Source organism: Choloepus didactylus, chromosome 6, assembly GCF_015220235.1.
Source record: "Choloepus didactylus isolate mChoDid1 chromosome 6, mChoDid1.pri, whole genome shotgun sequence".
NCBI lineage: Eukaryota > Metazoa > Chordata > Mammalia > Pilosa > Megalonychidae > Choloepus > Choloepus didactylus.
The window spans coordinates 136,768,367-136,791,080 of record NC_051312.1 but is presented as its reverse complement, the minus strand read 5'-3'; the positions used below and the strand labels follow the sequence as shown (position 1 = coordinate 136,791,080).

Below are 22,714 nucleotides of genomic sequence, written 5' to 3'. Positions count from 1 at the left end.
CACAGGTGGGGCAGGCTCCACTGAAAATGCCCCTGCTCTGCTCTAGAAGCAGATCTATGAGTAAAGGTGGAGAGGACAAGCCACCCCTAGGCCAAGCAGTGCTTTCTGCAAAGCCGTTCTTTCCACTTGGATGGAATCTGCAGAAATAAAATAATTCTCTTACAGCAATTCTCCTTCTCAATCCATTCGGTGCTGAGGATCCCGAAGGAGCGACAGGCCTCCCCATAGGCGGCCAGGGAACCACACAGCTGGAACTTCTTGTGGTTGTAGCAGCCGTCCAGGTAGCAGGATTCGTAGAACGGGAGGGGATCCAGGAGCCCATAGCAGGGCTGGAAGAAGCCCTTCATGTCGGTGAGCTTCAGGCAGTGGCCGTTGCCCTGCATCATTTGGATGTGCACGTTGTCACACATGGCTGCATACTGGGAAAACTGCAGCTCGTTGCAGCTGCGGGACAAGAGGTCTGGTCAGACTCCATGAAGCAAAAACACCAGCCAAGACCTCCAGGGGAAGGTGAGGTCACTTACGTTACCCGTTTTGCTACCTGGAAGTTAGTGCAGTAGGTTGATGCCTATCTCTAATGAGCTGTGTAACCTTGAGAAAGTCAGGTGCTACTGGTCCCAAGCTGTCCATCTTAAAATATGAAGTAGTAATTCCTATTGTTAATATCACTGGGATACAGGGAGGGTAAAATAAAATAATGGATTGGCAGCCAAACTGCCATATGAGAGGCACATATAATGACCATTAACAACAATAATTGTTACAATAATTGGTAGAATTAGCAATTTGGAAGGAAGCCTAGAAAACGTCTAAGACAGTTCCAGTTTAGCTATCAGAGACCCAAAGCAAACTTTCATAAGAAAACTGGGATTCAGCATCTGATAGTTTATAAAGGAAGGAAGGAAGGGAAGGAAGGAGGAAGAAAGAGGAGGTTCAGAGAGCATCACAGTTCTTTGGGAGGAATGGAACCTCACTTATCTTTGGAAGCCCCAGACTGGTTTAAATACCCAAAATCATCTTTGCTCTAACTGGAAGAATCTACTCCTGGCTTTACCACCTAATGGGCTCCTCATGTAAGTGATTAACTGCTCTAGCTTACGTTTCATCTAGAAAAGGAAGAGATGGGAGTCCAACATTGCCCAAGGTTCTTTCCAGCTCTGGGTCCTGTAATACACAGGATAGCCTAATTTATGATACATTACTCAGCTTATGCTTGTGGAAAGGTCAAAGAAGGTTCAGAACATCATTTTCACATCTGGGCATTTAGCTGATGTTGTCATGTTAAAGAACAAGGGGATCAGTCATTTTACAAACAAAGAAATACCAGAAAAGAGAAGTGTATCTACAGATCCAGAAAGGTATTAACATAATTCCAAAAGCCTGGAGGGGCCTTAAATTAAAAACATTTGGAACAACTTATTTAACTCATTCTATCTCAGCTGGCCAGATATGGGCCTGATAGTAACCTCCGTGACTTCTGTTTTAAAAAAAAGGTTTTCCCCAATTCCCACCAACTTTTACTCTTCAACCACAAGCAAGCCTTGTGGCTTGGATGCACAATTAGATCCAGCACTAGGAGGTAACTTTTAATTACTCCTGAGTCAACTTTTAATTCCATCCCCAGCAGGGGTGCGTAAGTCCCAGGGGGGCAGCTGGTCAAGGCTTCTGAGTTCTAATCGTGGACCCACTCTTCTGGTTAGCCAAGGGGCCAGATGACGTGAGAATTTAGAGTCACATCATCTAAGCCCAATTCCTTCCTCTGCATTCAAGAAATCCCTGGGGTCCCTGATGTGTCTATGTGTATCATCCGAACTCCAAAACCTTTGGCTCTGCTCTCTGTAGGAGAGGAAGGCTGAGGCTACACAAAGTGTGTTTCTCGTTAACATCTCCCATGCCCGCGATAGAATTTGGGGCACCAAATCTAGTGGCGTGAATGATGGGGCCCCCTCACCTCTTCTGCATGCCATTCGTTTTCCAGCTCTGGGCCAGCACCACACTGCTCACCACTGGTTTCCCCCGCAAGGTCACGTAGTCGTCGGTCAAGTCCCCATTGAAATTCCCACAAAGGCCACAAACTTTGTTTTGCAGCCTCTCGCTAATACTGATTTTAATGACATTGAAACCATTGTAGTATATCTGGATGTCAGGGCTGGTGTCAATCACGAGAAACCCCTCCCTGCTGTAGATTTTGGTTGCCAATCCAGTTATAAATGGAACATTCACTTGCGTGCCATTCACCTATCAAAGGCGGGGAGAAAAAGAGGTAAATTACCCTAGAGCGGCGGTCAGCAAACTTCCTGTAGAGGGCCAGACTAAATATTTTAGGCTTTGCAGGTCATATTGTCTCTGTCGCAATTACTCAACTCCGTCCTTGCAGCACAAAAGCAGCCAGAGACAATACGTCAATAAATGAGCGTGGCTGTGTTCCAATAAAGCTTTATTTACAAAATAGGCAGTGAATGGATTTGACCACAGACTATAGTTTGTTGACCCTTGTCTTTTTGTTTAAGGACATTCATGTGTCTTACTGTCCACAATTCCCCCAAAGGAAGCAAAATATGGAGGCAAGAGCAGGGGAGGGGTGCCGAGTGATAAGAAAATGCTAGAAAAATATAAACCACACCAAATGACTGGATTTTTGTATAAAACTTCCTCTAGCATAAACCAATTTCTGAAAATGAAATCCCAATCCTGCGCTAAGGAGAGTCTAACATAGTTAAATGAATCAAGGGATCATTGCCTCGTTTATTGTTTTCTTGTTTATAATGTTCAAAACAGAGGTCTCCCAGAGGTCCTAGAGGTACAGTATTTTCTCCATTTGTCATTTTCCTGCTTTATAACATTTTCTTTTCTTAGCTCTTGGGAAAGAATATAACATGCTTTTCCCGTTCTTACAAAATAAACTGTTTTTCTTCCCCCAGGTTATTAGTAACTTTTGTTTCTTAAAAATGGCAGAAGCCTCTTTTAAAAATATGATTTTTTACTATTCTGGTTAGCTTAGGGTATTTTATTCAGCAGCAATGTCAGTTTTGCTCTCTCAGGCACTCATTTTAACTTTCTAGCTCCTGTATTCTGGACCAGTGCAGTTGCGTGTCCGTATGAGCAATTTGCAAAAGGAAAAGGAATGTCAGAAACAGCAGCAGCTTTCATTGAAGTAAAAAAACAGTAGTAAAATCCAGACCCTTCCTTTTAAGCTTGCAAAATACTGCCAGTTGCTTGCCTAATGCCAGATACTAAGCTGTTTGATGATTCTTCAAATAAGGATACAGTCCATGCCTGCCTGATTATCTGCGCCAATGGTGGAAGGCAGACATACACACAATACTCCAAAAAATGTTAATGCACAGGTTCTCACTCTCTCCTGGTCTCTCCCCAGCTGGCCTCGCCCCTGCCTTCAGGTCTACCTGCTGTGAGCAGCCTGGTGTAGCCAAAGAGGCTCGGGGGTCACTGTGACGAGGCAGATTATCTTCTTAAACAGGAGGGGTGGCAGAAATCTATGTCTGAGAGCCATATTTGTTACAGGGGTGGGGTGGGGATGGGGGAGCCACATTAGTTATAGGGGTGGGGTGGGGGTGGGGGACCCTATTAGTTGTAGAGATGGAGTGGGGGTGTGGGACACCTATTAGTTATGGGAGGCGGAAAGCCCATTGGTTATGGGGGGGTGAGGGGGGGTGGAGATTTGTATTTGTCTGTTTACAGTTTGGTTCTAAGTCACAAGAAACCAGGCATCGGGCCTAATGAACAAACATCAAACTTAAGAGAAATTCAGCATATCCAGCCTCTCATTTTGTTTCACTTGGAACATCATGGCGGGGCCTTCTCAGAGTGGGGGATGCGCCATCAGGTTTACGTGGTTAGTGTTTCAATAGACAAATGCTCGTGTTTTCTCAGCTTATAGAAAGGTGGACACTACCAGAAAGGATGGTTCTGAAGGGCTTTGGTACATGTAGGCAGAGCTGAGAATAATTGGAAAGGCTCTTAAAAACAAACAAGAAGCTTTGTGGAAATGATTTGAGTGCAATCTGAGTTATCTACCATTTCATCATCTGAAGCTCTGTCAGGGCTTGATGGTGGTTATCAGAGCCCTGAGACTTGGCAAGTTTCCTGGGAGGCCGTGGGAGTCATCTCTGAAGGGGACAAATGGGGCCAGTTCTTACTCGTAAAATCTGATCACCTATGTACAGGACATATGAAGAAAACCTGCTAACTCAAAACTCGGTTCTCTGGGGAGCCACGATAAACTGTCCACTGACCAAGCCCCTGCTCTGGGACCCGTTCCTTAAGGGTGGGGTCCGGCAGGGGGCGAGTCAACCACGGGCTTGTTACCTTGACAGTGTTGCGGTCGTTGATGAGAATCTGCTCTTCGTTGATGTAGAAATAGACTGGCGAAATGATGGTGAGGTTGGGGGCCGACCACTTGTCGAAGTTGATGATGAGCTGGAAGGAGATGTCGGGCAGCTTCTGGCAGATGGTGGAGAGCACGAAGGCGCAGTTGGCGGGGAAGCGCAGGAAGGCGCCGTCGAAGGTGCGGAAGACGCCGCCGCCGGCCGCCAGGCAGTAGGAGGTCTTGGTGCTGAAGCAGCCGCGCACGCCGTTGCGCAGCGCGCACTCCTCGTCCGATTTGCACTGCCGCGGGTCGCACTGGATCAGGTTGCGGCGGAAACAGCGGCAGCGCCGTGTGCAGTCGCTGTTCCAGAACAGCTGCTTGGGCTGGAAAACAGGGTCCCTCTACATTAAACTCAGACCCCGGTCAGGACCGGGGACCCCAGACCCAGTCCATCTGGACCCCTCGCCACGACGGGCTGGCCTGTCTTGAGTGGGGCTGGAATTTGCCACAGGGAGCAGTGGGGAGGCTGCGTCAATTCAACTGTTACATCAGTTCCATGTAGCTCAGATGCCAAACAATATGCAATTTAGACTTTATTAGCTTCAATCAGGAATTCGGGAATCTTTATTGCTGAGCTGTAGAACTCATCACAGCCAACCTGAATGTGCAGCTGTTAGAGGAACTAGGTGAAGAGAAAATCTATTTGGTAGAAATTTCTTACCAAGGAATCACACTTCTAATAAGTACTGGCTGCACTTCAAGGATTAACATTAAATTCATTCAAGAATGAAAAATCAGCCTTTCAAATCTTAAAAATGTAAAGACAGAGAGAGAGATGGCCCCAATTCTTATTATTAAGCATTTCAACATTTCACAATACTCACCATTCCAAATTTTCTCTTGAATCTAATCTCATTCTAATTTACTGCAAGCACATCCATTTCTATGTGTCTTGAACATGAGAGAGCTAGTGAACAGTGAGGTTCTTTGAAAGGAAAGCTTTGGGATCAGATGGCCTGGGTTTCAATACCAGCCCTGTAACCCTAAGATTGTCATTTGAGGACATTACTCAACCTCTACAGTGTCAGTTCACTGTGTCTAAACTGGAGATAATAATCATGTCTCACAGAGCAGGTGTGAAGATTAAATTAAATAAGATGTGTAAAGCACACTTCTTGATATAGAGTAGGCACTAAATGAATAGCAGCCACTGTTGTTACGAAGGAAGATAACCATTCATCGTCTTTCAGATGGTGGCGCCATTATAAAAATTATCTAGACTATATCATATCCCCATCTAGTGGCAGCTATTACTTCCCACTCTTCTCCAAATGGGCAACCATTGGTAGACACAATTCTACTTAGTGGAGCTTGTACTCTTCACCTTTCACTTGCTCTAGACTAAGAAATTCAGGGAACAGTTGGAAATTGGTCATGATTGTCCAGTTGGACCATGTCATAGGGAAGTGGGTACTCAGTGCATTAATTCAATTTACCAACTCAGTGCTCCCCAGAAAAGAAGTTTTAATGGCACAAAAAGGCCTACCATGTTGGTATAGTCACCGTTGTCTCCGTTAGCTTTAGTTTCATCAAGTACATATAGAGTACAGATATGACTCAGATTTGGGTGTGAATAGATCAAGGGGAGATATTCCAAGAAAAGTTTCCTCAGTCCAGTGTGCTTCAAGGTATCACTGCTGATTCTTTCATCCCCAAAGTGAAGTCGTTCCTGGAACCAAGTCTCTTCTCCTTCCAGACTTATAGAAGATTCTCGGTGCCAGCAGCCTCACAAATTGACTTTGTTTCTCTTATCACATTTACAGAATAATTGAGTGGATGGTCTGGCCTCTCTCTGATAAGAAGTCAGACATCATATTGGTGGAAAGAGAAAAATAACCTGATGTATGTAGATATGATCAAGGATAAATAACTCATCTCACAGGAGAACTTGATCAAGAAACAAGCATTGCAAGAAAGTGACTGGGCCGATGCCACTTTCTTCACCTTAATTAGATGTGGCAGCAACAGCTGGGCAATTACCCACCAAGCCAGAGGCTAGAGACGTTCTGTCTTTATTTCCAAAGAAATGTGTTGTGGAAACAAGCCTCCGAGCTTGTTCAGATTGTGGCAAGTAGATGTGGCTTATTTGTTCTGAGTCTGCTACTTCCCAGATAGAAGCTGTTGTCCAAGCCCACTGACTTCCTGATGAAAAACAGATAATAATGTTTACAGGATTAATAGCTGCCGAGTGCTGCATGATGCCTTTCCTGAGAGTTCCATTGGCTTTTATATGCATCACTTCATTAACATGCCTGGATTTTTTATTTACAAAATGTTTCTCAAGAGAATGACAAGCACCACAACAATATCAACGACCTATTATTAAGTACTGTGTGGTGGGTTCCAGGCCTGGTGATTGGCATAGAATGTTTACCACACACCCTACTGAGTTGGCATCGTTATCCACATTTCACAGATAGGGAAATCGAAGCTCAAAGTAATGACACAGTTTGCTAAGGTCACACCACCAGGTCCCAGTCCCAGTCCACTGTGCCATACTGACACTCAGGATCCCTTCTGAGCAGGGCATGTCACATTGGATAGATGGATACATTCTGCTAAGTCTTCCGCAGGGGAGCACAGTTTAGTTGAGTGCTTTTTCCCTTTTAAGCTGGGTTATCTCTTCTCACAGATAGTGAGAAAATGGAATTTATTATTTCCTCCCATGTGTCTGCCTTTCCTCCTCAAATAATCAAAATTTTTAGTGCTAACTTCAAAACCCACCTCTTCCAAGAAGTCTTCTTTGTTTAGTTCTACTGTTTTTAGTTTATTTTTTCCCTGTATTTCTAATATAAAATTAAAATATGTTTTCTACCAAAAATGAGATTGAGGGTAACCTCCACATTCTATTTCCATATTCCCATTTTCTTTTGTTTTTTTTCTCAAAGTAAAGGCAACTTAGTTATTCTTGAACAAATCAATAACATCTTTGCAAAAAGGAGTCTATTTTTTGCTTAGTTTATTTCCAATTTGGACATTTCAATAGGGTTTTTAAATGCTGTTCTTTTTCATTTAAAATTGATTAGCTCTGGGGGTATTATATTTTACTTATTGATGTATTATTACATAATTGTTCTGTTGTCCTTTAAAAAGCATGATTTTTCTCTCTTGAATAGATCTTTAAATTTCTCAAGGCAGGCAACATACTTTTTCATCCTCCTCAATAGCAAATAACAGATGCTCTATATGTGCGGTCGTTAACCATCTACTCACCAGCACAGGGTTTCCATGTTGTTTAAACAGAGAATGGGCTTGAGGGAGAACCATGGACAAGAGATCTTCTTGTCCAGCTTCATGTTATAAAGAAAGATGAAAGACAAAGTCCAAAAAGTAAAGCAATGTAGTGAGCTACTAGGTTTTCTTGAGAGACGTCCACAAAGGGCATCTCCATCAGCTCTAAGTTTAAGTCCCTAAAGAGGGAGAAGCAGAAGACAGGCTACAGGGCCACAGAATTAAGCCGTCCAGACAGAACTCCCTGGGAATGACACTAGAGTGACAAAGGAGATGGTAAACTCGACTCACTCTCAGGAGCTTCATTAGCCAGTGGAGGGAAGGCCATTCCTCCCAGCCTCAAGTTCCCTTTCTTCCTGTTAAAAGTGCCTTAGCGGAGACAGCTAAAATGGCAGATTCATAGCCACCATGTTTCCCAGCTATTGCCCCATCAAAGGTTTGCAAACTAAAATTTACAGGAGAACAAATCAGAAAGGCCTGGTGAAGAGATAAATACAAACATGAGTGAGGGGGAGAGGCAGCATGTCGGAGAGCCAGGGGGTGCCCGGGAGGGAAGAGAGGGAGGCCAAAGTGCTTTCCTCGATCTGACACTCGGTAACTAAGGGCCTCACCAGAACTTTACTTGTCCTCTGTGTTCCCCCACCCAACCTCCCTGCCAACAAACGTCAGTCTTCGTGAGGAAGTAGAACGGTCCATCGATTTTGGCCAACCTCTTTGAGGTGGGGAGAAATGCAACAGTGACGGTGGGCAAGGAGGAGAGGGCAGGGCTCGGCTCCCCTACCTCGTAATATTTGCCATCTGAGTAACAGCCGCAGCCATGGGGCAAGATGCAGCTCCTGCCGTTGAGGACGTAGCCGGCGTCGCATTGGCAGCCCTCCACGCAGTAGTGATTGCAATCGCTCTTCAGGCGGATGGCGGCGCAGCGGGGCTGGCACACGCTCACGCAGCTCTCGTAATGGCTGTTGGGAGGGCAGGTGACGGCTGCAATGCAAGACATAGATCAAGGCTTTGCACAATCACAAGTCACTGCAAATGCTTTTCTCCCCACTCAGGGAGAGACGGGGATGGAGGGGGTGGTCAAGGCTCACCACCTTCTGATGACCACCCTCTCTGCATGTGGAAAGCCTCTATCTGACTTCTGCTTAAAATGGCCCCGTGAGCAGATGGAAGTTGCCGGAAGCTCCTCACGTGATTTTCGCCCTCTTCTCAGCCTTGCTTTTGGAGGTCCTCTGTTATCTGCTGTCTTAAACCCACCTCCTTACACACATCTAGACCTCAGTTAGGCACCTCACTAGATGGTCTTGTGGGGCCCATTGCACTCCTTCCTGCCTTCACTGTCCTCCCTCACGCCTGCTCTCCCTTGTCCTCCCAGCCGATCCGATTTCCTCATTCTCCAAGTCCCGGTTGGCATCCTGCCTTCTCCAAAAGCTCTCCCCAACTCATCTTCATCTCAGAACTCCTTCAGAACCTTATCCTAAACCAGTAGTTTATGAAGAGTGGACCCCTGAGACCTCCCTTGTTTTCTTCAAGTACTTTTACAATTTAACTTTTGACATTTCATCTCTGTTCTGTGGGGATTTTATTTTGGAATGAGGCATGAAGGAGGGATTTAGCTATATTATTTTCCAGCTAGTTTGCCATCTGTCCTTTTATTATTTATTGAATGAAACATTTTCCCAGTGATTTGAAATGATGGCTTTACCATACACTGATGTCCTTTTAGGATTTGGACCTATTTCTGGGCTGTCTCATTTTTCCACGGGTTGGACTTTCTGTCGATGTGCTAATACTAACTACTTTTCATTACTGATGCTCCTCAGTATATTTTAACGTCTGGGAAGATGTACCCCCAATTTAGAGATGCCCGTTTCAGGAATGCTGGTCCTAGTTCCCCAATTAGACTCTCAACTCCATACTTTTTACTTCTGACTCTTCCATGACACCCCATATTTTGCTGAAAACATGGCAGGTGGTTAATTAACATTTGACTCTTGAAGACAAACTTTCAAATTCCTGATACTGATCTTCTGCTTCTCTCTTCTCTTCTCCCAAACGAAGGACCAAGAGCTGTGGACTGATGGCTGGGATCACCCCTGGATTTCCACCATGGTTGCAAATGAGTCTCTCTCTGTGGCCAGCAGACTGACCTCACATTTGTGTCCCGGGTGAATGGGAGAATGAATGTGTACCCCCGAGAAGCAGGGCACTGCAATAGAACAGGCATGGCATTTGGAATCGACTCGCCTGGGCTTGAGCCCAGCTCTGCCCCTAACTAGCAGCAGCCCCTGGGCAGGTTACTTACCCTCTCTAAATCCTGGTTCCCCATCTGTAAAATGGGGATAATACTATCTCCCTCATCACATAGTTGTTAAGATACCATGCCATTCAATTTGTAAAAACTTCTCCCATAGTGCCTGGTACATCAACGATAGCTTCTGCTATTAATAGTAGTAGTTACAGCCATAGTAGTAATTATTTTTTAAATTATTCAACAAGCATTTATGGGCTCTGTAGAGAAATACATAAGAAAAATCCTAATTATTGGACCTTGGGCCCAGCACCCTGAAGTAGCAAAAGCTGCCTCTGATAGAAAGAAACAGAGAAAACGGTAATAATAACCAACCTTCACCTGCCATCTGTCAGGCCTGGGGCGGTCTGGTTTTTAAGACAGCGACGCTGTCAGTTCTCACGATGGCCCTACAAGGTTGGAAGACATCTCCCTAGACTTGCTCAGGACAGAGCTGTTTGCCCCCCGGTGGGGGCTCCCTGGCCTGACCACCGCTAGAGACACAGTCCTGCACAATGGGAAGAACACTACTCCTGGAGCCACTTGCCAACTGTGCATCCTTGGCAGGGCTGTTTAATTTCTCTGAGCTTCAGTTTCCTCATCTATTAGATGGGACTATTAATCGTGCTGACTCTACAGAGTGGCCATGAGGGAGAAACGAGTCCATCCATATGCCATGCTTAGAATAGTGCCTGGCCAATAGTTATTAAACACATAAATAAATAAACCGCTATTTATTATTCCTATCTCTTACTGCACTGTCACCATCTATTACTCTATTTTAAGTCCCCAATTAATGAACTGAAAGAGTGATGGACTCAACTGAAAGAATCTTAAAGACAGGTCAGTAATTAAGACAATTTACCACCCCCTTTCCCCTCTAAGCCTGTATGTTCAACTGGGGTGAAGAGGTTTTCTAAAGTAGTTAAAAATAAGGTAATTGAGCAATAAATTATCCCATTGATAGGAGCAGCCAATATCAATGAAAAAACACAAGTCTTTTACCTTGTTACTAATAAAGTAAAAATTTAATGGGCAATTCTGGGTTAACCCCCTTTTCTCCTGAAAGCGCTATTTCTTATATCTCAAACATGCAAGTGTTGAATTGGATTATTTCTTTGTAGCAGGGAGCGGGGGAGTCCTGCCTTCACTTCTCAGAGGTGAAAGTCATGCCGAATATGGTTACAGACAACCACATTCAAGGTGGGTGGGTGTTCTGTGTTCACCCATCTCTTAGGCTGAATGGCTGGGTCAGGATTCAGTCTCTGCAGCCCTTTCTGGTTCTGAAATCCAAGACAGAAAATCAAGCTACCCCAATTGCGCCCTGTCCTCCACCCCCATCCACACACCACCTTTAAAGTCTAAGATTTTTTTCTCTTATTTTGACTTTTCTTTTTGCCATTCATTACCACCATCTCCCCAGGCATCCTCTCTTTTGCATCTTTGGTCCCGTCTTGGAATGCTGAGGCAGGGGAAGGCCTCAGCCTCCTTGGGATGGGAAAGGTCCTAAGTTTCCCTGTTGGTCCCAATGCATCTGGCTGGGACTTCCAATTGGGCAGCTGGTTCAAGGCAGGGATGGCACCCAAGGCTGAGGGTGAGGCAGGACAGACGGGGCCCTGAGTGTCATGACAGAGTTCCCATTTGTCTAGCCTATGAGTAGAGAAGGCAGCCAACTCTGGATAGAACTCTCAGGAGAGGAGAGAGTTTGCTGGTAGGGGGACAGGAGGACAGTAAAAATCATCTTTACTTCCCTTATCCCTAGCCGAGCTCTATAGGGGTGGGGGAGGCTTCTTCCTTGGAGGCAAAGGTTATAGGATCCACTAACTCCATTCCTTATTACTCCCGTGAGTAACAGAAATTGAGACCCAGAATTTGAAGTGGAGCCTGGCATTCTTCCCCTTTACAAAACAACTCTCCCCTATGCACACTCTGCTCACCAAAGCTAGAAGCAATGTTTTTTGGCATACACAATGCACCTCCATCCCAGCCACCCCTCAAGAGCGGGGCAGCCACAGGGGCATGTCTCCAGGTAAAGCAGAAGAATTCCCTGTCGTAGGTCTCAAGAGGAAGCAGGCAGAGTCTCTCTTTCCAAAACTGTTTCCCCATCCTGCACCAGTTTTAGACCTCTGGGTCCAGAGCCTGGATTTCTGATTTAGAAGAAGGCAAGTTCGCTAGTCCTGCTGTGCTGACCCCAACGAATCCAGAGAGGATCCGGGCATTTATCCAGACCCTGACTTTTTTTAATAGGCTTATTTATTTTACTTAAGTCACTAGAGCCCAGTTAATCTGGACAGTCACCCCTACTGCCACCCCCACCCCACCTGCACCTTTGCTCGGACTGAGCCCGGATGAAATGGCATTGGCTTCTCTTCCCTCCCCAACAGACTTCTCCCTTCTCCCCAATCTACAGGGATCCAATTATGTGGAGTGTAAACTAACTATGAACATTAAACCGCACCACTGTTTCTGGTTTTTTATTCAAATCTCCCTTTTCCAGGAGGAAAAGGGAGTTTATTCTCTGGGAACTCTACTGAATCATTTATTTGAGCCCTATGAATTCAGCACCAATTTGTAGCCTTTTTATATAGCCAGAACTTCTAAAAGAGCTTCTAAAAGAAACTGGCCATAATTAATGAGCTAGAGATGGGAAAACAGGTTGGCCAAAGACCAAAAGTAGCTTCTCCTCCCAAACGTTTTCTGTTCTGATGTGCTAAATGCAGCCAAATTATTCTAGTACATGGTGCATCAGGATAGTGTATAGATTAAGAGTTTGGGCTTTGGGGTTAAAAGGTCAAATCCTGACTTTGCCACTGAGATTGTATGACTTTAGGCAAGTTACTTAACTCCTCTGAGTCTCAATGTCCCCTGGCTAATTGGGTTATGGAGAAGAATAAAGGAGATAAAGTTGATAGAGTGTTTAGCGCCGGGCTTAGCTCAGAGCAAGCCATTAATATAACAACAAAAGCACTTAGCAGGAGTAGAGTGTGCTGTGCATTCAATTGCCTAATTTGATCCCCTTAAAGTTTCTATAGCATAAATGATGTAGGCAGCCTTATTGCCTCTCTATGAGGGGGGAAACTGAGAACAAGGGAGGAACTGTGAATTGCTCCCAAGTCACACAGATCCTTAAGGACAGAGCCAAGGCTAGAATCCAGGAGCTCTAATTCCTTTTCTAATGTTCTTAACGTCTGCTCTGTTCATAAGTGCAAAAACTGACGTGTGGCATATATGAATCAAACTGAAAAACATTTGGAGAATGCATGTAAATTACTGGCACAATGATGGACCCATGAAGTTCTTGAATTGACTAACTAGTAACTAACTAAACTCATTTGCCTTTTTGATAGCATTTTATTTTCTACTTGCTGAGTCCAAATGTCATGCATGGTGCTCTGTGCTTTAATACATGATCTTACTTCATCCTCAGAGTCACCTGTGAAATAAGTAGAATTAACCCATTTTAGAGATAAGGCTCTAGAGGTTCTGCAAGTTTCCATAACTCGTTTCAGGTAACAAAGTCAATTCCAACTTGCATATCCTTAAACTGCTCCACTTGATTTGCTCTGAATTCTATGGAGTTGGAACACTGGCCTCCCCGCACCGATCAAGAACAAGGAGAGGATGTAAGGAGAGGTAGCGGAAGGAAGGACTTACAGCAGGACGTGTAATTCCTCCAGCCAGTCACTGCAATACCCTGGGTCTGGCAGGTGCTGGCGTAGTTCTGCAGCCAACTACAGGCGGTCTGCACCACGCCCCCGTCAATGCAAGAGTCAAACAGGCAGTTCTTGTAGAAGAAGGTGGGGTTGACCTTGCTGTGACACTTGGCGAAGCCAGCGTTCTGGTTGGCGATCAGGCTGCACAGCTGCTGGGCCTTGGAGAAACCTTCGACCTTGGCACAGGAAGGGCAGCGGTCCCCGCAGCCCACCTGGCAGAAGGTGTCCCTCTTCACCCAGCTCTGCCCAAACTCACTGATGCTAGAAGCCAGCAGGCCCATGGGCATCTCCAGGTCGTCGTCGGGGTTGCCGTTATAGCGGCCGCAGAGGCCTTGGGTGCGGTTCTGCATGGCCCGGGGGACCGTGATGGACAGGAAGGTCTTCCAATCATACACAACCTTCAGGCCAAAATCAGTCTCCACCACTACGTGGAAGCCAAAGGAAAAGATATTTATTTTCCCTTGTCCCAGCTTCAGGGGCAGATAGAGCCGTTCGTTGTTGACCTGTAAGAGAGAGAGGGTTGAGTGGAGAAACACAGTTGGCCCAGAGGTTTCCCAGCTCTTGGAGGGATCGTCATTCCAGAAGCAGTCCCAGAGGGGGGTTTAGGCAGGTTGAATGCAATGCTCTGCATTAAGTGTTGTGTATGGCAGTCAACTATTATTATTAGGAATTGAATAGACTTAAATGACTATCTTTTGTACATCAATACACCTATTTATTTCCATGCCTTCTGTTTACATAGCATTCTTTCCCCCCAGGAGTTCAACTTGTTTCCTCCAAGGTAATGAAAGGGTAATAAGAACTCAATTAAAATTTAGACTTTAAAATGCCTGGAACTCCTGTGTTTCTATTTCCAGCTCTACTGTGGATTTACTGTAAGGAAGTCTCAATTTACTAATTCCTTTGGGATTTTTTTTTTCTCCCTGTAAAGATGACTTGACTTTGCTGCTCCCCCTGCTAGAATGCCATTCTTCAATCCGTCAACAGCCCTGTCATCCTCCAGACCCTATGCAAATGTCACCTCTTCTGTGAGGCAGGATTTTCTGAGCCTGTGGTCAGAATTAATCAGTCCCTCCTCTGGGCAGCCAGAGCACATTCTTTATCCTTCTCTTGTATTTGTCTCTACCTTGGGCCAAGATCATCATGAGTTCATCTGTGCTGCTGACACACACATCCCAGCCAGCCTTATGCTATGGTTGGTTGTGTACATTTCCGTCTCTTCTCCAGGATGAAAGAGCACCTGGAGGGCAGGAGCCACTTTTTATTGAGCTTTATATCTACCTTCCCTCGCTGCCACCTGGGACCCAGCACAATACCTCACTCAGAGAAGGCCCTTGAAGCATGTTTCCTCCCATCTATTTTCAATTCAGACAACAGGGAAACCCCCTAACGTTGAACTCTGGAACTGCACTTGCCCTTGAACTATTTTGATTCAGGGGAGCCAAATCCTATAGCCCTTGGCTGGGTTAGTACCTGGTGGAAAACAGAGGTTCCCTGCTCAGCCACTTGGAGAACTGTAGTGAGGGCAAAGAGGAGAGCTGGTCTTTCATGTGGGAGAAGTAGGGAGCTGCTTCTATGGGGTGTACAGGTTGCTCTCCAAGCAGAAATCCCTTCCCTCCCAGCTGCCTTAGTCTCTCTCCTCCCCCACCCCATTGCCACTGCCTTGCTCTGTCTCTCGTTGTCTTGACTATTGAAGAATCTCTTTACTTGTCGCTCTCGTTCCAGTATTGTGATATAAATGGACCGAAGCTAAAAGGCTTGCACATTCTGTCATTGCCAAAGAAAATCCTGAGAAAGGAATACAACCTCTCCCTGACTCATACAGGTGGGCTCGGCTTCTCTCCGTCCCTGGACCCTGTGCGCCCCAGCTCCATCCTGCCATCACTGCCCTGGTGCTCTCTGTGTGTGAATAATGGAGAGAGAGAGAGAGAAAAAGAAAGGTATGGGAGAGGAGGTCAGAGAGGAAGGAAGAGGTTGGTATGGAAACGGAGCTTGATGGTGGAGGAGGAGGATGTGGAGGAGGAGGAGAAAGGCATAGATGAAAGGGGATGGGTGTGGGAAAAGTACCCAAAATCTTTAAGTATGAGAATTAAGACTACAGGTTAGATTTTTAGTAGAGAGTTTTCCTCTCTACCACTGGCCCTGGTCTACTTCAACAGCCTCTTCAGCCGCCACTCACAGCCTCACACTTTCTGCTCCCTGGAAGGAACTCTTCTAAGGTCTCCTCATAACCCTTGCTCTGGCACCCTTTTGAACCTTCACTGATGTTTCCTTTTCTTAAAATGCCCTTCCCTCATTCTCAACCTGGTTGTGCTCCTTCAGGGCTCAGCTCTGCATCACCTCCTCCAGGAAGCCTTCCCTGAAGCCCCCTGGGTTGGCTCGGGCAACCTCTCTCTGTGCTCTCACAGCCCTTCTGTATGTAAATTTCTTATAGCACTTTCCATTACGTGGACACTATTTGTTAACGAGCCCATCTCTCCCACTAGACTCTGAGTTCTCTTAGGACAGAAACCATATTTGATCCTTATGCCTTGAGGGCCTGACACAGGACAGGTGTCAACAGAAGCTTCTAGAATGAACAGCTGTTGTGACGCTCAAAACCTCACTCTTCCCTCATAGCTGCAGGACTGGCAACAGGTGAGGAAGACACGGGGGACAGGCCGTGAAGGTCCCCTTCGCCTGGACCATGGGGTTGTTGGCTGACCGGAGGAGATGGCAGGGGATAGGCCGTCTCTGTCGAGCGCTGGCTGAGGATGGCTGAGACGCGGCTACCGCAGCGTGCCTGGGAGCAGCTCCCTTTCTGTCACTCGCCCTCGTAACCCTGCCTGCTAGAGAGAGAGCATACTGATTCCTCTTTTCCCATGGCTTAGTGGGTTTTCCCACATCTGCGGTGTTGCTTAGTGCAGGGAAAGAACAGAGTCACTGAGGGACCCTGTGTCCCAAGGAATCACTGCCCCCTCACCCTCTGTGGCTGAGTGCCCTGCAAGGACCTGCGGCTCTGGGCTGTGTTCTCCCTGTGCTTCAGCTCCCAGCGTCATTCTCATGGCCATTATTCCTCAGGCTTGGGGAGGGTTGGTGACTAATAATAACATCATGGGAAAAACAAATGCAAATCACTGAATAAGCAGATCCTGTCATGCATATTAATAATTCAAAGTAATTGCTAAATCTATCCCCCAGGCCCCCAAAGAGAAGAACCTTCAGGGCATCCTGAGCTTTGTCTTCCTTTCAGCAATTTGACAGCTACATACCCTGCTCCTGGCTTGGGCACTTAGGATGGCTGGGTGGTTTTGAAAGAAGTGTCCTGGCAAAGGGTCTGTCGGCCTCTTTAGTCAATCCCTCCTTGATGCTCAGTACTCTTTAATTACCCGTCCCCTTTCCATCACATGTGAGGAAGACCATGGACCTGTGGTCCTTGTGGCATGACTCTAGCCAGGAGAGCATCTCATGAGATTGGAGGAGAACACACACTTGGAAGGTGAGCTGATGAGTTAAGGGCTTAACCCTAATGAGGAAGGAAAGGGAGGGAAACACCCAGAGAGTGGAAATCAGTTACTAGGAAGGAGAGAGAGGGGATAGCATCAAAAAAAGAATAAGTATGCTTGGGGATCTGATGATTTATGTGAAAATATCCAGGGAGAGGTCAGAAAAGAGCACATTTAGCATCAGATATCTGTATACATGAATGCCTAGAGCAGGTAACACAAGGCAGAAAATTCTATTTCATAATAAACCAGTGGACAGTACCTATGAACAGATTATATTTTAAAAGGGAAAAAAAGTCATGTAAGATAGAAAGGTAGAAGAGAGTTGAATGTCAACAGGATAAGTAGCTGTGAATATGTGAAAATGTACAAATCTAAGAGTGGAAATATATCAGATGAGGCTAAATGGAGAGAAGGTCAACAGTGATGCAAGCCACACGGACAAAATGATTGATACATGTGTTTTAACAACTATGATGTAAGTTCAACAGCAGAAAGTTACTGTCATGGGCCTCTTCAACTGCCCAGACACCTGCAGGAAATCTTATGAGGCTAAAAAGCAAAGCATCTGATCCATTCCTAACTTGCCTCAAAGGCAATTTAATCTCCAAGATAGCTGAAGAAGTGACCAGCCGCAAAACGGAAATGACAGGGGCCTTGGAAGAAAGGGGTTATTATGTCACCTCACTTACACATTATTTGACAAAATGTTTTGCGTGCACTATGTGCACTATGTGCAAACACAAAGATGAATTATGTATGGCCCCATCCCTCGAGAAGCCCATGCTTAATATTGAGGGAGTTAGACGTGTACATCACAAAAAAATACAACATGGCTAATGCAATTATGGTCACAGCAACAAAGTGTTATGAGAAGCACAGAGGAGAACGATTGGGGGTTAGGTTCATAATATCCAAGACAGGGACAATGGGTTTAGTGAGAAAGCACCTCAGATGCTAAGAAGGCAGATTTTCCAGTAAGTGAGAAGGAGAAGACAGTTCAAGAAGCTTAGGAGCCTCAGAGAAGGGGGTTAAGAAGTCCCAAAGAAGGATAGAAACCAGTGTCACTGCCCAGGGACTCTTTAATAACATCCCAGGTTTTTAAAGAGCATGTGGACAAGATGAAACAGCATCCCTTCAGAGATAGACAAATTAAGACATGGACTGTGAGAATAATGGTAAGAAGGCTAATCCCTACATCAGCTCATCCTAAATGCTGAAGACGGGTGGATGGCTTGCTTGCTAGTGTTTTAAGTTATGTTCAGAGCAAGGCACTGGCCAAGGAATGGCTGGACCTGCTGGGGCTGGTGTTGCCAGGCTGGACAGTGGGGTGTTCACGGCTCTCCTCCACTGCTCTGTCTTCATGGGCAGAGATAATTCTCTTTGGGTTGAAAGAGTAGAAAAGGGCATAAAGAAGGAACTGAAGGTCCAGGTAGGTAAAGAGAGCGTAGGAGAGCCTCTGAGGGTTTCAAATGAGGGTCCAGGATCCTGTGGGAACAACGGTGGAAAATGGAAGAGGTGGAGGGGAAGGAAAGGTGGTGGGTTAGGACAACAGCAGCACTTCTAGGTGCACTTCTAGACACGTCACCTGTGCAAAGCATGTGCTCTCTTTTGTTGAAGCAACTGAGCTAGAAGGTTAAGTGACTGCCCAAGGCCACACTGCAGTAGCCCAGCTGGGACTCAAACCCAGGTCTGTGTATTCCTAAGCCTGTGTGCTCTCCAGTATACTCTGCTGCAATATAAAAAAGTACCATTTCTAGAGCTAGCTCTGCTCCTAATTAGGTGCCTGTGACTTGGGCAAATCATTTTCCTCTCTGAGCCTCAGCTTCCTTCCCTGTAAGATGAAGTGATAGAAAATCACCAGGGTGATTTTCCTTGGACTCCAGGGCAGCTCAATTCAGCTCAGCCTGGTGTGCTGACCCAGGACCCCATGCCTCACTCCTGGAGTTCCAGCCTGGGATACTCACCAGCACGGTGTGCTTGTAGGCGCGGTGGATCACGATGCTATAGCCAAACACAGTCACGTCCACCTGCTTGACCCACAAGGCCAGCGAAGGGTCACGGTCCTCATTCTTGGCCGTGACAATGAACTTGGGGAAAGCATCTGAGCTCAGCCTGTTTCCTGGGGTGCACAGGACGAGGGGACAGCTGGTCTGGAAGTCAAAAGGGTAGCCATCAAAGGTCAGGTAGTGGCCATAGCCCGAGACGATGCAGGAGGCGTCGGTGCGGGCCTGGCAGTAGTAGAGGCCACCCTCTTCCAGGCAGAACTCGTCATCCTTGCAGGGGAGAGTCTCACAGTAGACATTGTTGGTGGTGCCGTTGCAGTAGCAGAAGATCTGGCAGTCCAGGTCCACCCAGAAGGTCTCATTGGTGATGAGCTGGTGCCCCTCGAAGTTGCAGCCACACTCGCTCCGGGTGACACACTGGCTGTCCTGCAGGGCGTAGCCCTCGTCACACTGACAGCCCTCGGAGCAGCTGTCCACGCAGATGGGGCCCAGGGCCAGGGTCTCGCAGGTCTCTGTGCACGTAATGCACTCCTCAAAATGGCTGTTCTCTGGGCACTCCAGGGCTGAGGGTGGGCAGGAGAGAAGACAGGCTTGAGAAAGGAACAGCGGTCAGAGACGGGAGCATGTGGGGGCTCACATGTGCGTCTATGTGTGTGTGTGTGTGCATACAGATATGCCCCAGGTGTGTGCATATCCATGTGTGCTTATGTCTGCACCTGTGTGTGTGCTTTATTTGTGCAGCACAGCGGGCTCAATAAATGCTATGTGATCAGCATCACTGTCATCCTCCGTCAGGACCATTGGAGGGTCAGAGAGCCGCTCACCATGTACTACTCCAGTGCGTTTAACTCTCTGTGAAGAGGATTCTGGTTCTACGAGCACGTACTGGGCACCTGCAACCTGCCAGGCACTATCCTCGGCATTTTTACCCACCTTATCTCAACAACCTGGAGAATAATGTTGATCTTGCCATCCCTACCTTAGAAAGGAGGAAACTGAAGTCAGTGACTTAACTTGATCCAGCTAATAAGTAGAAGTGGAATTTGAACTCAGGTCCCCGGACTCTAAACCTAGAGTTCTGGAGAGGCAGTGGGATGTATTGGAGAGAACATGTGCTTTGGGGCCATGGAGACCTGGGGGTGCCACTAATCCATAGCATGTTATTTAACATCTCTGAGCCCAAGTTTCTTCTTCCATGAGATAAGGACGATAGTCACCTGGAAGGGCTGTTCTGGGGATTAATAACCTGATACGTTGAGCCGTGATAGAGGCTCGATGACTAGTGTGACCTTCCCCCTCTGGATGCTTCGCTCCGTTTCCCAGGCTTTACGGAAGTATTTTTACTCTGCGCATTGTTTTGACATCTTTTCTTTTGTCTTTCATTTCTCTGCTACAGGTGCTGTGGGTCTCCTCCACCTCCTCCCCTCCCTCTGCTCGGGCCAGGCTCACCTCTACCTCCTTTGCCTTCCTCACACCCCTCCCCCTGCCTGGAATATCCTCCCACAAAGCCAAATCCTACCCATCTTCCAGGGGTCATTTCAAATAGAACTTCCACCAGGAAGCCTTTCATGATAGATCAAGTTTCCGAGTCAAGCAGCTCAGCCCACAAACTTATAACAACACGTGTGGCGCACTGTAGAGTCTGGGAGCCCCTCCCCATTTCTCTCTATTTCTTTGCTTGTCAACATTTGACGTGGGCAACGACAGATTCCAGGACTGCAAAGAAAACTTCCTACAAGTCCATGAAGTCTAGAGATCTGATCTTGCCACCATCTCCCGGGAGAACAAGATCTTGCCTTTAAAACTTTCTTTGGCTCTTATACTTATGATCGCTCCTTAACAGTATTTTACAATCCAAGGACATGAAGGACACTACAGAGAAATAAATTGCAAGGCAGTAATGGCTCTGCCCACAAGTACCAACTCAATGGTTTTACACTGTGTACTGGAAGCAAATTTTTTTTCCTCTGGCCTAAAGGACCATCTCCACTCCCGGCTCCCCTCCCCACTGACTAGGGCACCCAACAGCTTTGGAGTTGAAGGCTAGTTCAGCACTAATTAAATATGTCTGTATAGAGGGATTTTTGCACTTGTCTCTAAATTATGAATGTTATAACACTGACTGCAGGTTTATGGTGATAGCAAACAACATGACTTATTTAAATGGCTCTTGCTTTATGACTTATTGTGTTGTCTGAATTTGTCTGAAAGTCTGGAACATACAGACGTGAATAATAAAACTCCCTGCAGCCCCTCAAACGCTTTTGTGAAATTACTTAATTGGGCAGCCTGGCTCTGACAGCAAGAGGGCTGGTTAAAACCGTCTGAACATAGAAACAGTGGTTGTCTCTCTCTAGGATCAGAGAAGATTGTGTTCCTGATTTGCAGCTTTTGCCCATGCCAAGACCCCCCCAACCAGATTAACCCCTTAGTACCTGGAGACTTGATAAATCAAATGTGTAGGCTCGAAGGCCCTCTCACCAGACTCAGACATGAAGGTCTAGATGAGACACCTTGATTATTGTCTCAAGTCTGAGCTCTGACCCTTCACCTGAGGAAGCCCTGCTCCGCGTGGCTGCTCCTGCCCACATCCCTTTCCAAAAAAAGGCACCTACAGGAACTTCCTCCAGCTCTGCCGGCCCGGTGGAGGGGTAGTGAAGAGCTATTCTCAGCAGCCATTGCACACAGGAAGAGAGGCGATCATCGCCATCACGCGGCTTTTACTTGGCATACACAATGTCACCAAACTGTGCTCAGCACGTATGAAAACAATCCAGAAACACTGCCTGCCAGTGAGGAGTTTGTAGCCTAAAAGGTTGGTGCTGACCTGGCCTGGCAACAAAATAGATTTGGTTTGGAGGCGACTCGATCCTGTGTTGTGATTGAAACACAACTAAGAAAGCTGGGAGTGGCAGCAGGAGCAGAAATCACATTCAATAAGCTGGAGACTGGACAAAAGAGGGCACTGGGAGATGGACTGCATAGAAGGCTTTGGGAAAGTATTCTAAGGTCCCACTAGATGTGGTGGTCAATAGAAATGCTGGGCCCTCTGTTCTCCTGCAGATGACTTTATGAAAAGAGTGTCCTCCCTGAATTCCAGCTTGCGGATACATAGCATCTGCTCCATTTTTGCAGGTGTACTCCCTGCCCCTTGATCATTTTTGTTGGGTGTTCTCCAACAATCCCCTCCCTCTTCTCCCCTATGAACCACCCCGACCCTGGAGGTGCCACCCTTGCAAGGTCAGGAACCATGACTGAAATTAGGGCTCAGAAAGCATAGCCTATGGAACCTTCTAGCAGGAAGACACTCCTCCCCATTGTGGTTCAGTCTTCTAGGGACATAACCACCCTTCTCTGAGATGACAGCCACCAAGCCCTGCATGTGCTTCTCTGACTTCCCAAGCTCAGAGTTTTTAAAACAAATGCAAGACAAGTATGCAAGTATGTGTATACAGGAGTGTGTGTGTGTGTGTGTGTGTGTAGTAATCAGCTCTCTCCTTTTAAAAGGTTTCAAGGCAAAGCAAAGACACTCCAGTAGCAATGGGTACACCTCACCCAGATCTTGGTTTCTAATAGCATTCCCCACCAAAAGAATTCAAGGCATT

At 46.4% G+C, this 22,714-nt stretch overlaps 1 protein-coding gene across 1 annotated transcript in view; it reads right to left on the bottom strand.

Annotated features, from left to right (window-relative positions):
* LOC119538628 (tubulin-specific chaperone cofactor E-like protein) overlaps positions 1–22,714 on the bottom strand; it is a 161,290-nt gene that overhangs the window by 13,591 nt on the left and 124,985 nt on the right. The window contains exons 17-22 of the mRNA XM_037841754.1: positions 19,071–19,672; positions 13,560–14,121; positions 8,400–8,599; positions 4,327–4,710; positions 1,952–2,238; positions 164–444 (exon numbers count right to left, since the gene is read on the bottom strand). Of these exons, the coding sequence (XP_037697682.1) occupies positions 164–444; positions 1,952–2,238; positions 4,327–4,710; positions 8,400–8,599; positions 13,560–14,121; positions 19,071–19,672 (2,316 nt within the window). The remainder of the gene's footprint in view (positions 1–163; positions 445–1,951; positions 2,239–4,326; positions 4,711–8,399; positions 8,600–13,559; positions 14,122–19,070; positions 19,673–22,714) is intronic.